The sequence below is a fragment of the Salvelinus namaycush genome, chromosome 40, assembly GCF_016432855.1.
Source record: "Salvelinus namaycush isolate Seneca chromosome 40, SaNama_1.0, whole genome shotgun sequence".
Lineage (NCBI taxonomy): Eukaryota > Metazoa > Chordata > Actinopteri > Salmoniformes > Salmonidae > Salvelinus > Salvelinus namaycush.
Genome location: NC_052346.1, coordinates 17150683 through 17167249, shown reverse-complemented (window position 1 = coordinate 17167249; position 16567 = coordinate 17150683). Strand labels below are relative to the sequence as shown.

Genomic DNA, 16567 nt, shown 5'->3' with positions numbered 1-16567 from the left:
TGTCAGAATATGTTGGCTAATGTCTTCGGTGACTGTTACAGATCATACTAAAGCTGTAGAAACCCATTGAACTGTGTGTTTGTTTAGTACTCTGATTCCATCCCTCAGACCCCAATGATGCCACAGCACCATACACTACCCGCTGCAACCACCCTCACCTCTCACCAGTACACTCCCCTACTGCCAGCCAACACACAGCATGACACACACACACACACACACACACAGCATTGCCAATTCCCAGGACCACTACCATACCCCCCCCCCCAACAACCCCCCTCTTATCACTAGCCTTTCACCCTCTCTCTCTCTCTCTCTTTCTCTCACTCACTCACTCAGATAGGCACATACAGTATTTACAATAATAGACGACAGTTACAGTAACATACAGTATTTACAATAATAGATGACCTGTACAGTAACATACAGTATTTACAATAATAAATGACAGTTACATTAACATACAGTATTTACAACAATACTCTCTCTGCCTCCCCTCCTCCCCTCAGCCTCTCCCCTCTCTACTCCTCTCCTCAGCCTCACCTCCCGCTCTCTCTTCCTCACTGGGACTGAAAGTTGGAGAAAAGGGGGGATTTGGGGGGACTTCTCCTTGAGAAGTGGGTCAGTGGGGTCTCTGCTCCTCTCTCTGTCATGTCATTCCAGGTGCTCTGTGTGACTAATACTATGCTCTATTATTGTAAATACTGTATGTTACTGTAACTGTCATCTATTGTTGTAAATACTGTATGTTACTGTAATTGTCATATATTGTTGTAAATACTGTATGTTACTGTTATGAGAATGTTCAATCCCAATGATAACTAAACAATCATTTAAGCTTTGACAAATCCGCGAGGTTTGTAAGACCCTGGGTTTAATAATAATTAGGCAAAGACTCAGATTCTGCAAAACGGGTTCGTTGTTCTTTATTCAGAGAACGTTCTAAAGTCAAAAATGCAAAGACATTAATTTTCTAACTCCCACACACACACACACACACAAACAGTAGGTGGGCTGTATCTTTTTCTACGGTTCACATTCCTCGTTTATCACGATTCTACCAAGCTGGCAGTTCCATGCCGTTCCCTTCCTCCCTAGATTAAAGGGGCCTTGACAGGGCCTCTTTCCTGTCGTAGGTTTTTCAGAGTTCCAACCAGGTCAGGTCATGTATAGTTCAATTGTCCTCTGTGTTTTCTCAGTCACACATTTATCACCCTTAACTTGTCTCAACCAAACCTTTATTGGATTTTAGTCTAATTATTCTAATACATTTTACATAGTCTAATAATTACGTTTCAGGGTGGAATTCTTTAGTCATTACTTTAAACATATAAATTCCCTTATCAGTTACTGTATCTGTCATCTATTGTTGTAAATACTGTATGTTACTGTAACTGTCATCTACTGTAAATACTGTGTTACTGTATCTGTCATCTATTGTTGTAAATACTGTTTGTTACTGTAAATGTCATCTATTGTTGTAAATACTGTATGTTACTGTAACTGTAGTTGATGTGTTTTTTTGTCTCTTATCTTCCAGATGACATCATGCAGCAGGAGAGTGATCGTCTGTTTGCTGCAGACATCGATCCTGACCTCAGGAAACGGTTTGCTTTCCTCTCAGGTCAGTCTTTTTCTTTTCCCTCCATCGCTCCCTCCTTCATAGTTACCTCTCACAGTGGTTCAATCCCAAACATCCGAGTGAGCCAATCCCAACGCTATGCCAAGGCCCTTGAAGATCTCCCTTCACAGATGGAAAAAGCTTAAGCAATATGGCAGAAGCTTATAACAGTGAACCATCCCCAAAGCTGACAGCATCTGATGGAGCAACAATCATATCACGCTGTATGAGTGAAGTAGCTGAGTGAAGTAGCTGAGTGAAGTAGCTGGCCTAAACATCAAAACATAATCCGTCAGCATTTTCCTATTTATAAAAGTACAGGAATAGCACTCTGGCTGCCAGATAGAGTACAGCAGTGTTTTTCAACCTGATTTCTGTTGTATGACTTAACTAAACTAAGACTTTTGTAACGACCTGACCTTTGGGGGAAAACTGAGGGAAACTGTTCTACACCAGACCCATATTTCCAAGAGTTGGGCCAACTCAGTTTGTTCCGTTACTACAGCGATGCCAACCCAGATAGGGCCCCACGTCGGGTTACCACGGATAATAACGGCACGGAGACGGCCCGTGAATAATTAATCGACACGGCGATCCACTTGGCAACCTGGCCCTGCAACGGTTGGAAGAGCCAAGTGTGTGTGGCACTATGTGCTGCTGTGTTTGGCTGCTGAGTGTGTGACTGAATTTAACACTCCACCCGTTGAGAGCGAGAGAGAGTGTGTGTGTGTGTCTCTCTAACTGAATTGCACGAGCTTCAGTTCCTAACTGTCTATGTTTTATGGTTGCTGTTACATGTCTTGCCCGGAACCTGTTCTTAGGTTGTGTACAGTCTGTGTAGAGTCTATTTGTCTTCACATCTCTCTGTCAGTGTGTTTAATAACTCTGTGGTTGCCAGGGGTGATGTATGTGTGTGTGTTCATGACAGCTGCCCACCCTCTGATGAGGAGTCATATGAGCACACAGCTAAGTCTGATGAAGATGACCCTTGGTCTATTTCTAATTCATACTTCTACGCTACAGCCTAGGTACGCCACTAGATTGACTCCAAGCCCAGAGGGTGAGAGTGTGACGCAACAATACTGTTTTAGCTGTGTCATTAAAGACTCCTGCTGTGTTACTGTTCCTTCCCTGTTCTCTCTGTATGTCCTCTACCCTGGAGGTTGTATGTGTCTCCAGGCCTTGTTTTGTGTTGTAATCATTAACCTCTGGTCCTTCTCTAGTTGCCTACTCAGGCAGGTGTCTGCCTAACACACATACACACATGGTACCAGATGGATCAGGGCACAGTGCTATGGTTCTGCTCTAGTGGCACGGCTGGTGCAGAGATTCACACAGACCGTCTGTCTCTTTGTCTCTACTCACACCTGTTCATTTCTCATTCCCTGTACCCTCCTCTAGCACTAAATCAAATCAAATTTGATTTGTCACAGGCGCCGAATACAACGGGTGTAGGCTTTACCGTGAAACGCTTACTCGCGAGTCCTTTGCCGACAACGCAGAGTTAAAAAGGAAGAATAAAAATAGAAGAGACTTATTGCAGCCTGCAGAGCCGCAGTAACACCAGGCTTTGTGGGAGAAGATGGATCCTATATCTCATCCTTTAATCTTCCCCTCCCCCACTCAGACCGTCACTCAGACCGTCACATGATTCCTCTGGGTCAATGGTTCTCAAAATCTCTCCTCGGGGAACCCCCAGACGTTTCACAAAGGGCTTGATGATTAGCTGACAAGTTGAATCCGGTGTGCTAGCTGTGGAATAGTTAAAATACATGGAACAGCTGGGGGTCCCCAAGGAGAGGCTTGAACCGCTACTCTGTGTGTTCATTCCACTGGGGTGGGTTAGCTATTTCTATCAGAAGAATAATGGACATTATGATGTAGATGAACGTTTTAAAACACATTAAATAAAAGGATTCCAAAGCTTGTCACTGTCTATTCTGTGGGGTCTGAAAGGGGGATATGGGGGGCTGTACGTGCTGTCTAATTGAGGGCAAAATGATGGCCTTGTTGAACAAATTTAATCAATTAATCAATCAAACGTCCCCATTTCTTTCCCAGGGGGCCGAGCTGAGAACGGCAGTCCCATCATCGTGTTCCCAGAATTCCCTGCGTTTGGCGAGCTCGAGGAGGAAGAGTTCCACAACGTGCTGACCTACCTGACCAGTGTGCCCAGGTGACACACACACACACACACAATGCATTGCACACTCTGATGCTTGAACTTGTCATTACTTTGTATAGTTGAGGAAGTGGTGTGGTAACAATGCCTACCAGCAGATGTCAGTGTAGAACTATTTTCACAGTTCCTTTGTTTGAACAGAACAATGAATCTCCCTACAACAAAGTGAACTTGTCTTATGCAGGACTGTATCTTAACCATTATAGTTGGCATCTATATTACACCTCAACGTTGCTGCAACTGGTACATGTGGTGTATGTCCTGGTACATGTGGTGTATGTCCTGGTACATGTGGTGTATGTCCTGGTACATGTGGTGTATGTCCTGGTACATGAGGTGTATGTCCTGGTACACGTGGTGTATGTCCTGGTACACGAGGTGTATGTCCTGGTACACGAGGTGTAAGTCCTGGTACATGTGGTGTATGTCCTGGTACATGTGGTGTATGTCCTGGTACATGAGGTGTATGTCCTGGTACACGAGGTGTATGTCCTGGTACACGAGGTGTATGTCCTGGTACACGAGGTGTATGTCCTGGTACACGAGGTGTAAGTCCTGGTACATGTGGTGTATGTCCTGGTACATGTGGTGTATGTCCTGTTTGTTTCTATACAGGAACTACCTTATTGGCCAGATATCCCACGATATTCTCTATCTCAATAGGAATTCCTGATATTAACAAATGTTGAATAACTAAAAAAAAGTCATAAAATGGATCATATCCTCCCCTCCCCATTAGCTAATGGTGAAACCTTTAACCCCTGACCCCTGTGGGAGTTGGCCGGAGGGGGGGGGGGGGGGGGGGCCTTGGAGAGACGGAGCATGACTGGTGTGGAGGACAGGAGGTGGAGGTGTTAATGAAAGAGACTCCTTGTGTATCTAATGGGGTCTGTTAGTTAAAAGACTCCAGGGCTCAGCTGCTATATGGAAGCAGTTTGTCATACAAAGGAGTTCTGTAAAGATGTAATTTCAGACTAATTTGAATTGACAAAACAAGAAAGAACACATATATTTCTAAGTAATATAGTATCATATACTATCCATGCGTTACAGCCGGAGGGAACCCATCTGTGTCAAATGCAACCCAAAAAGGCCTGTGGTGTTGATGGTATCCTCAATGAAATGATCAAATATACAGACAACAAATTCCAATTAGCTATACTAAAACTCATTTAACATAATCCTCAGCTCTGGCATCTTCCCCAATATTTGGAATCAAGGACTGATCACCCCAATCCACAAAAGTGGAGACAAATTTGACCCCAATAACTACCGTGGGATATGCGTCAACAGCAACCTTGGGAAAATCCTCTGCATTATCATTAACAGCAGACTCGTACATTTCCTCAGTGAAAACAATGTACTGAGAAAATGTCAAATTGGCTTTTTACCAAATTATCGTATGACAGAACACGTATTCACCCTGCACACCCTAATTGACAAACAAGCAAACAAACCAAAACAAAGGCAACGTCTTCTCATGCTTTGTTGATTTCAAAAAAGCCTTAGACTCAATTTGGCATGAGGGTCTGCTATACAAATTGATGGGAAGCGGTGTTGGGGGAAAAACAGACAACATTATAAAATCCATGTACACAAACAACATGTGTGCGGTTAAATAGGCAAAAAACACACACATTTCTTCCCACAGGGCCGTGGGGTGAGACAGAGATGCAGCTTAATCCCCACCCACCCCCAAAGTCTGCAGCACCCGGCCTCACCCTACTAGAATCTGAAGTCAAATGTCTACTGTTTGCTGATCTGGTGCTTCTGTCACCAACCATGGAGGGCCTACAGCAGCACCTAGATCTTCTGCACAGATTCTGTCAGACCTGGAACCTGAAAATAAATCTCAGTAAGACCAAAATAATGGTGTTCCAAAAAAGGTCCAGTTGCCAGGACCAAAATCCAGAAAAGAGCCGTTAAATTCAACAACCACCTAAAAGGAAGCGATTCCCAAACCTTCCATAACAAAGCCATCACCTACAGAGAGATGAACCTGGAGAAGAGTCCCCTAAGCAAGCTGGTCCTGGGGCTCTGTTCACAAACACAAACACACCCCACAGATACCCAGGACAGCAACACAATTAGACTCAAGCAAATCATGAGAAAACAAAAAGATAATTACTTGACACATTGGAAAGAATTTTTAAAAAACTGAACAAACTAGAATGCTATTTGGCCCTAAACAGAGAGTACACAGTGGCAGAATACCTGACCACTGTGACTGACCCAAACTTAAGGAAAGCTTTGACTATGTACAGACTCAGTGAGCATAGCCTTGCTATTGAGAAAGGTCGCTGTAGGCAGACCTGGCTCTCAAGAGAAGACAGGCTATGTGCACACTGCCCACAAAATGAGGTGGAAACTGAGCTGCACTTCCTAACCTCCTGCCCAATGTATGACCATATTAGAGAGACATATTTCCCTCAGATTACACAGATCCACAAAGAATTCGAAAACAAACCCGATTTTGATAAACTCCCATATCTACTGGGTGAAATACCACAGTGTGCCATCACAGCAGTAAGATTTGTGACCTGTTGCCACAAGAAAAGGTCAACCAGTGAAGAACAAACACCATTGTAAATTACAACCCATATTTATGTTTATTTATGTTCTCTTTTTTACTTTAACTATTTGCACATCGTTACAACACTGTATATATACATAATATGACATTTGTAATGTCTTTATTCTTTTGGAACATCTGTGAGTGTAATGTTTACTGTTCATTTTTATTGTGTATTTCAATTTTGTATATTATCTACCTCACTTGCTTTGGCAATGTTAACATATGTTTCCCATGCCAATAAAGCCCCTTGAATTGAGAGAGGAGGGGTGCTTTCCTTCTCTATTGTGCTCTCTAGCTTGCTTTCATTTATTCCCTCGCTTTCCTTCTCTTTCTCTGTGCCTCTCCCTTTCTCTCTTACTTACTTACTCACTCTTTCTTTCTTTCTTTCTCTCTCTCTAGCGCGCTCGCCAGACCGAAAGCGTGAGTGACTATAAGGGGGTAGAAAAAGGGAGCTGGAAGAGGAGATATGAAAGAGGGGGAATTGTGGGGGTATAGACGGGGTGTCCTGGGTGTCCTGGGTGTTTAATTACTATGAGTTTATCTCTGAATCAGAGTGTTGTATTTAACACTGTGTCCTATAGAGAAACATCCATCATGCTGCCAGTTCAGCCCTATGGACGGTCCTGATTAGTACCACTGGATAAAATCATATCACTGTCCGTTTTATCTCACAAGATGCATGCTCTCTCCCTTTCTCCTCTCCTTTTTCTCTGTCCTCTCCCTCTCTCTTTGTTCATCTCTCTACCTTTATTTCTATAAATCTCTCTCTATCTCTATGGCTTCCTCCTTGTCCTTTACCTCTGTGCTCTCCTCACTGCCAACACACATGCTGCTGAGCAGAGAGGGAGAGAGAGAGAGGAAAGGAGGGGGAGAGAGAGGGATAGAGCCAATGAGACGAGGGGGAGGGGAGGGGAAGCTCTATAGCTAAAGCGAGAAGAAAGGTGTGTGTGTGTGTGTGTGCACCACTGTCATGGCGGCAATTGAATTAATGACAATTTTGCGGTTCCCTCACCTACCAGCTAAAGGGGGGTGGATCCCATCTCATTCTCCATCAGATGTCCCGCCCCCCTCTGCTCATGAGCCATTCAAACACACTCCCGCCACCGCTGTCCATCACCCGTATGCTGCTCTGTGATAGGCTATGGGGGAGATGCAGGGCTGAGTTGATTGGCTGGTGTAGAGAAGCGGGTAGGCAGAGGAGAGTTGTTCTCGGGGGGGCTTGGCGGTTGGCTCCCGTTCTATCAGAGCTGTAAACAGAACGCTGGTGCTTAACAAACGGGATCTGCAGAGAGGGAAAACCAGAATACCGGAATAACAGAGAAAAGGAATGGGAGAAGGAGATGACATCCTATTGAGGAGGTTTTGGGAATAACATTTGGGAATAACAGATGTATCCTGTCGTGTGACATCAATGGGATTAACCTGAGGAAGAGGCTACATTTTGGTAGATGCACCACCTCACCACCTTACTAGATGCACCACCTCAGCAGCATTGACTCTTTCACATTTCTGTGTGTGTGGTTGTCTCTCTTGTTAAGAGCATCTGCTAATTGACTGAGAGGGATTCACACACAGGGATTGAGCGGGCCGTTCTAATGCCACAGCCTGTGGGTAGCCTGTGATCTTGGAGCAGTCAAGGGTCCTGTCATTAGGAGAATACACACATACACACACCCATGTAACCGTGGTAACATACACACACATCCATGTTGTTGTGGTGACCGTGTCTCGCTCTCCTGCAGTGTGACAGCGTCTGGAGTGGGCTTCATCCTGGTCATCGACCGCCGCCAAGACAGATGGACCGCCGTCAAGGGGACCCTGCTACGCATTGCAGTGAGTAACCCAGTGTGTGTGTGTGTGTGTGTGTGTGTGTGTGTGTGTGTGTGTGTGTGTGTGTGTGTGTGTGTGTGTGTGTGTGTGTGTTTGTACGCCTCATTAACACTGTATGCTGAGGGTGTGTGTGTAATCTGTTGTGTAATCTATTAGAACATGCACGTTAACAGGTGTTAGAGATGTGCTGAGCGACAGGAAACCTTTGTATATCAGAGTAGTGGCACAGTGCAGACTTCGCCGTGAGGTGTCTTGCTGTCTGGTGAAACTAACTAATAGCCTAGTTCTGCAGGAGGGAACTGTATAATTGCACCAAGATGTTGTCTGTATCATGTAGGGTCTCACAGGAGGCATGTATAGGTCTAAAAAGGGCCTTATATGGCCACTTTCATCTTGATTTTCTCATATTGTTTGTGATACAAATGTAAAAAGCTTGTTGAACATCCTTCCTCCCAATGAAGTTTCTATGTTAGAATTGCCAGAACAATCTGAGAAAATATTTCGTAATAATCCGTCTTTCTCTCTTTCCTCTCTCTCTCCCTCCCTCTCTCACTCACTGCATGTGGTACAGGCTGTGACAGCTCAACAGCCGTAGCTGGAGGGGATAGGGTGATTGAGTAGGGAGGGGATAGGGTGATTGAGTAGGGAGGGGATAGAGTGATTGAGGGGATAGAGTGATTGAGGGGATAGGGTGATTGAGGGGATAGGGTGATTGAGTAGGGGGGGGATAGGGTGATTGAGGGGTTAGGGTGATTGAGGGGATAGGGTGAATTGACTAGGGAGGGGATAGAGTGATTGAGTAGGGAGGGGATAGAGTGATTGAGTAGGGAGGGGATAGGGTGATTGAGGGGATAGGGTGATTGAGTAGGGAGGGGATAGGGTGATTGAGGGGATAGGGTGAATTGACTAGGGAGGGGATAGGGTGATTTGACTAGGGAGGGGATAGGGTGATTTGACTAGGGAGGGGATAGGGTGATTTGACTAGGGAGGGGATAGGGTGATTTGACTAGGGAGGGGATAGGGTGATTTGACTAGGGAGGGGATAGGGTGATTTGACTAGGGAGGGGATAGGGTGAATTGACTAGGGAGGGGATAGGGTGATTTGATGAGTTCTAGGATGAGTTCACAATGAGTTCTAGGAATCACCATCATAATAACTTGATACAGGCTTCACATCTAAGTGTTTTTTATAATGTTGGTAATAAATGCAGAGTTATGAAACAGACAAACAAAACAGAAATATTACTTTTCTATAAATATAACATTGACAAATGTTAACCTTTTAGCTCACCCATCTCCCATCAGCAAACCATGTCTCCATCATTCTCCTTATATGGGCCTGTCAGCCCCCCAGTAATAATGGGCTGTTCCAACCCATTGGGTCTGTCCATGTGACAAGGGAGGGGAGGAGGCTGGTGTTGAGCTGTTAACATTGCTGAGGTAGGACAGTCGTCCTCTGTAAGCCTCTGTTAAGTGTGTGTGTGTTCATTGATTTCCCTACAGTGATAGTAGTGTGTAAACAGGCTGGGGAAACCTGCTGATTAGTAGAGTACAGTATCAGTGTGGTGGCTCCAAGGGCAAACACAAACACACACACACACACACACACACACACACACACACACACACACACACACACACACACACACACTCAAGCATGCAGTGTCTGTGATTTTGATTGTGATTGTGATTACCAGTATGATTTGTGACTGTGTCCCTGTGGGCCTGCAGTGTGAGGAGCAGAGGGTTGGTGTCATTACTCACCCCTAGGCACTGCACTGCATGGTACTGAAGCGGGGGGGGGGTAGAGGGGCTGGGCTATGGAGAGGAGGAGGGGGGAGGCAGGGGGAGAGAGAGGGGCTGGGCTATGGAGAGGAGGAGGAGGGAGGCAGGGGGAGAGAGAGGGGCTGGGCTATGGAGAGGAGGAGGAGGGAGGCAGGGGGAGAGAGAGGGGCTGGGCTATGGAGAGGAGGAGGAGGGAGGCAGGGGGAGAGAGAGGGGCTGGGCTATGGAGAGGAGGAGGAGGGAGGGAGGGAGGCAGGCGGGAGGTAGAGGGGCATGGCTATGGAGAGGAGGAGGGGGCGTGGAGGGAGAGGGGCTGGGCTATGGAGAAGAGGAGGGGGGGGGCATGTGAGAGAGATGGAACCCGCTAGGGAGATGAGCAGCATGGGGAAGAGATAGTGGTGTCAGGCTACTCAGCTGGGTGTGATGGGGGAGAGATAGTGGTGTCAGGCTACTCAGCTGGGTGTGATGGGGGAGAGATAGTGGTGTCAGGCTACTCAGCTGGGTGTGATGGGGGAGAGATAGTGGTGTCAGGCTACTCAGCTGGGTGTGATGGGGGAGAGATAGTGGTGTCAGGCTACTCAGCTGGGTGTGATGGGGGAGAGATAGGGGTGTCAGGCTACTCAGCTGGGTGTGATGGGGGAGAGATAGTGGTGTCAGGCTACTCAGCTGGGTGTGATGGGGGAGAGATAGTGGTGTCAGGCTACTCAGCTGGGTGTGATGGGGGAGAGATAGTGGTATCAGGCTACTCAGCTGGGTGTGATGGGGAGAGATAGTGGTGTCAGGCTACTCAGTTGGGTGTGATGGGGAGAGATAGCGGTGTCAGGCTACTCAGCTGGGTGTGATGGGGGAGAGATAGTGGTATCAGGCTACTCAGCTGGGTGTGGTGTGGGAGAGATAGCGGTGTCAGGCTACTCAGCTGGGTGTGATGGGGTAGAGATAGTGATATCAGGCTACTCAGCTGGGTGTGGTGGGGAAGAGATAGCGGTGTCCAGCTACTCAGCTGAGTGTGATGGGGAGAGATAGTGGTGTCAGGCTACTCAGCTGAGTGTGATGGGGAAGAGACTTACTGTAGATAGGATATATTGGTCTGTGTGTGCTCGTGTATGTATCTGTTTGTAGGGGCTTCCCAGTGAAAGGACGGGGTGTGTGTGTGTGTGTGTGTGATGGCATATCTCGTGAATGTGTTTGTTATGCTGTAGGCTGGAGGCCATGCATCTTCCTCTGTAGCTGACATATGTCAAGGTTATCCTGATCAGTGTTCTGTCTATATGGTACTCCCTACAGAACGACATTGGAGATCGAAAAACATGTTCAGAATAAATGACCAAATCAGCTGTTCCACCATAACAGCTAGCTGATGTGTGGTTTGAGTGTTCTGTTACAACATGGCCACCACCTATCATCTAAGTGGGTGCTGCTACACGTTAGCAGTGGATGGGGTGAGTTCCCTCCCAACAGACCCCAGTGAAAATCCTTATTCTAATATGTGTTCCATTATTACTTCCTACAGTATATCATATACTGTGTAGCTGGGTTTAACATGAGCTGTCATTGGATATACCAGAGTCGGACTACGTGGAATGGTATTGTAGCGACCCGCACAGACAGCTGTGTGTTGTGTTAGGCTAGTAGGTGGTTGTGTTGTACTGACCAGTACCCAGTGTTCGCGGGGTCCGACATGTCAATCAACCTGCTATCTGCCAATCACGGGAATGCCTGGAATGTTCTGATGCCGGGCATCCTGGCGGTTGGCGGAGTGGCGTGGAGGGGGGTTGGGCAGGGGGATGGAGCATTGGAAGTTAAGACCAGGTTTCGCCTTTGTTCTCTCTCTTACGTCTGGGCTTCACAAGAGAAGGTCACGATTGGCTTGTGGGTTATCTGTCATTTATTTGGCGTGTGCTACGGCCCAAACAGTAGCCTGTGTAAAGTTGGTTTAATAAACCGTCAATTCGCAAACTCAAGCCTCTGTCTGGACAATTGTTCATTTATGATCTAGTCAGGTCATTACAGTATTGTTATGGAAATCACAGTTTGATGGTCAAGAAGCAGCCCCTCGTTCCATGTTCTCATTAAATGGTTTTAACGTCCGCCCGCCCGCTGTTAAAGTGCTTTTAGGATTTTAGTGTCAGCAAACCTCAAGCTCTCCAAAAATATTGATGGGTTACTGTGATAGAAAAGGGCCATATTATATGCAAATAGGGTTCAAATCTACTGAGATGAGGAGCCTAATAACAGTCAAGCTCCAATCACAGCAGGCTTGCTCCAGTCCCATACAGCCATCAGTCCCATACAGCATCAGTCCCAAACAGATCAAGTCATTTGTTTGAGTGTCACGTCATGTGCAGGATAGACAGTTTGACCGTGCGCTGGATTATTGATTAGGAGATAAATAATGAGAGGTAATGAAGATGAACACGTTTTATCTCTCAGGATCTCTTCATTGATTTTGCGGTGGTAGTTCAGTAATACATTCAGATTTGAGTGACCTTGCCTAACACCTGAAGACACGTGTTAGCTCCCCGAGCAAATGCCTAGGTCTTTAGCTCAGTGGGCTAAAGCAGTCTTGAGATCCAGGTTTGAAACCTGGTCATTGACACATTTTTTTCAGTGAGAAAGAGCAGTCCTTTATTTACTAGATGCAATTAATTAATAAAAAATAGACTGGCTGTGTGACAGATGTGGAAACCTTCGCTGTGTAGAACCTCATCTCTTTCTCCCAAGGAGTGCAGTTTCCATGGCAACGTGGTCTTGCAGGGTTGGTGAGCAGCTGTGTGTGGATGTAGTGGGCTAGTCTCTGGGAAGCAGCCGTTTGGCAATATGAGATGACATCGTACTGCTGAAATAGAGCCTTATGCTGCTAATTGGAATTGTGATTTGCAGAGGTTTTACTGTGGTTACAAACCTCCACGTATTTATTTGAACAGTTAGGCAAAAACTTTTAATTTGTCTCTATACTCCAGCATTTTGGATTTGAGATCAAATGTTTAATATGAGGCGACAGTACAGAATGTCACCTTTTATTTGAGGGTATTTTCATACATACAGTTCAGAAAGTATTCATACCCCTTGACTTATGCAACATTTTGTTGTTACAGCCTGAATTCAAAATGGATTAAGTCCTGTTTTTTTCTCACCCACCTACACGCAAAACCCCATAATGACAAAGTGAGAATGGGTTTTTAGAAGATTTTGCACATTTCTTGAAAATGAAATACATAAATATCTCATTTACAGAAGTATTCACACCCCTAAGTGAATACTTTGTAGAATAACTTTTTGACGGCGATTACGTCTTGTATCTGGATTTGGGGTGAGATAAATTCAGGCTGTAACACAACAAAATGTGGAATAAGTCAAGGGGTATAAATATTTCCTGAAGGCACTGTTTTACCGTTTAAAAATTGAAGTCCCCCAATTTGAAGGTGTCATAAGTAGTTCAAAATGTAGTATTTGGTCCCATATTCCTAGCACGCAATGACTACATCAAGTTTGAGGCACAATAAACTTGGATGCATTTGCAGTTTGTTTTGTCTGTGTTTCAGATTGTTGTGCCCAATAGAAATTAATGGTAAATAACGTATTGTCATTTTTTGGTCACTTTTACTGTAAATAAGAATAGAATATGTTTCTGAACACTTCTACGTTAATGAGATCATGCCACCAAAACATGCTTACCACTCACCATTACCAATAACAGGGGAGGTTAGCATTCTTGGGGGGGTATAATTTTATGCCTATAAACCCCACCAAAATAAACTGCAAATGCACTTTTATCTTCACTGTCCAGGTAAATACATAGGGGAGTGTATATAACTGTATGTATAGTGTGTGTGTGTGTGTGTATATATATGACTCTGGCTCATCCAATCAGACAATAGGCTATATTCAGGCTGTCAGTTGCTGTGTGGATTCTGGGTTTTCTGGCGAAATCTCTTCTCAGTATTTTCAACCCAAAGAATTCAATAAAAGTATCTATTCTAAAACAAGAGAGAGATGCACCTGTTTTATAACATGCACTAGATATTTTTGGCTGCACCTCCAGTGATATTAGTTGAAGCGTTATCACTCCCCCCCTCCACTCCTCCAGGGATCAGTGTTATGTCCACTCAGCCTGCAATATATGTCAGCTGTAGCCAGCAGCAGTGGAGTGTGGTGATGCTACATCACTGTGGGTATGTTGGTTCTACTGTGGGTAGTGTTGTTTGTGTGCCCTAGGCTGAGGAAGGTTGTCCTACTCTAGCTAGACCCCCCTGTAGAGCAGAGTAATTCACAACTCCTGTTACAACAAGCCACTAACAACCTGGCTTACAGTGCCTTCAGAAAGTATTCACACTTCTCGACTTTCTCCACATGTTGTTGTGTTACAGCCTGAATTTAAAATGGATTACATTTATATTTTGTGTCACTGGCCTACACACAATACCCCATAATGTCAAAATGGAATTATGTTTTTAGAAATATTTACAAATTCATTAAAAATGAAAAGCTGAAATGTCTTGAGTCAGTAAGTATTCAACCCCTTTGCTACGGCATGGCTAAATAAGTTCAGGAGTAAAACTGTGCGTAATAAGTCACATAATAAGTTGCATGGACTCACTGTGTGTGTAATAATAGTGTTTACCATAATTGACTACCTCATAACATTTTCTGTAAGGTCCCTCAGTCGAGCAGTGAATTTCCAACACAGATTCAACCACAAAGACCAGGGAGGTTTTCCAATGCCTCGCAAAGAAGGGCACCTATTGGTAGATGGCTAAAAATGGACAAAGCAGACATTTAAATATCCCTTTGAGCATGGTGAAGTTATTAATTACACTTTGGATGGTGTATCAATACACCCAGTCACTAACACAGTTGCCGGAGAGGAAGGAAACCGCTCAGGGATTTCACCATGAGGCCAATGGTGACTTTAAAACAGTTACAGAGTATAATGGCTGTGATAGGAGGAAACTGAGGATGGATCAACAACATTTACTAACCTAAATGACAGAGTGAAAAGAAGGAAGCCTGTACAGAATACAAATATTCCAAAACATGCATCCTGTTTGCATTAAGGTACTAAAGTAAAACTGCAAAAAATGTGGCAAAGAAATTAACTTTATGTCCTGAATACAAAGCGTTATGTTTGGGGAAAATCCAACACAACACTGACTACCACTGTTCATATTTTCAACCATGGTGGTGGCTGCATCATGTTATTGGTATGCTTGTCATCGGCAAGGACTAGGGAGTTTTGTAGGATAAAAAGAAGTCCATAAGACTTCTGAAAGTTTATCCCCCATCAACAACAACAATAACAACACAAAGTAATGAATGTGTGTGTTCCACAGGGCTCATTCCCAGTGAATTTACAGCTGGTTCTGGTCTTGCGGCCCTCCACCTTATTCCAGCGGACGCTCTCCGACATCTTCTTCAAGTTCAACAGGGATGAGTTCAAGATGAAGGTGCCGGTATGTTTTTTTATATGCATGTGCACGTGCTCGTCTGATGTGAGGACGTTAGTGGACGTTTGTATGCGTCTCATATGTAGGTTAATGTGTGTTGACTCCCTATGTCTCAGGTGGTGATGCTGAGCTCTGTGACGGAGCTCCATGCCTACATCGACCGGACGCAGCTGCCCCAGGAGCTGGGAGGAACCCAGGATTACTGCCATGATACCTGGATCTCACACCGCACCGTGAGTACCCTACTACCACACCCTTCCCACCAGACCCCTGACAGAATACATAGGGCCCAATCCTAACCTGATATCTGCGCACTGAACTGAACTCATTCTAAACTCTCCCATTAGTCCGCCCCATCTCAATGGGATGTGTGTGTGTTTATAACCAGTGATGACACAATTGGGTTGTGTTTGTCCGGTCCTCAGGCTATCGAGGCCTTTGCTCTGATGGTGAAGACCACGGCACAGACCCTGCAGTCGTTTGGGACGGAGCTGGCCGAGACCGAGCTACCCAACAACGCCCAGGCCACGTCCAACCTGCTGGCCACACACACCGAGAAGAAGGGACAGATGAAGGTAAGGGCATGGAGGGACCAAGTCATTAATATGCAGACTATTACCAAAAACTCCATGTTTTAAGTGATAGTGTTGAGGTCAATTCATCTGAAATTCAAGGCACGATTAAACATTCAGTTCCTGATTTGTTCCTGATGTTTGTGTTTCTCAGGGGAAAGATATACTGAAGAACAGACTTTGGCTGTAGCTGAGACTGTATACTCTGTACTGTCCAATGGTAGATCCCTCTAACGGATGTGTCCATGTCCTGTCTTTCTCCCAGGAGGACCTGTGTGTGGCCCTGGGCCAGGGGGGCCGGCTCCTGGAGAGCATCAACGAGCCCCTGCAGAGAGAACCTGACTATACAATGAACCAGGACGAACTGGAGAACCTGGCCACCGTGCAGAGGTCAGAGGGGACAGGGGTCAAGGGTCAGGCTTAGAGGTACTCTCATACCTAAGAAGTGGTCTAAAGTTGTTTAGATCATACTAAATCTGTATGTATGCCTCAATCCTAAATTAATGGAAAAGTTTGGCGCCATATCAATTTTAGGGTGAACTGTCCCTTTAATGCTAA

At 45.2% G+C, this 16567-nt stretch overlaps 1 protein-coding gene across 1 annotated transcript in view; it reads left to right on the top strand.

The window, feature by feature from the left end:
• Positions 1 to 1545: 1545 nt before the first annotated feature.
• LOC120033432 (guanine nucleotide exchange factor DBS-like) overlaps positions 1546 to 16567 on the top strand; it is a 35045-nt gene continuing 20023 nt past the window's right edge. Inside the window, exons 1-7 of the mRNA XM_038979792.1 lie at positions 1546 to 1624; positions 3683 to 3797; positions 8121 to 8211; positions 15324 to 15443; positions 15554 to 15670; positions 15863 to 16012; positions 16275 to 16399. Coding sequence (XP_038835720.1) covers positions 1549 to 1624; positions 3683 to 3797; positions 8121 to 8211; positions 15324 to 15443; positions 15554 to 15670; positions 15863 to 16012; positions 16275 to 16399 — 794 coding nt within the window. The 5' untranslated portion in view covers positions 1546 to 1548. The remainder of the gene's footprint in view (positions 1625 to 3682; positions 3798 to 8120; positions 8212 to 15323; positions 15444 to 15553; positions 15671 to 15862; positions 16013 to 16274; positions 16400 to 16567) is intronic.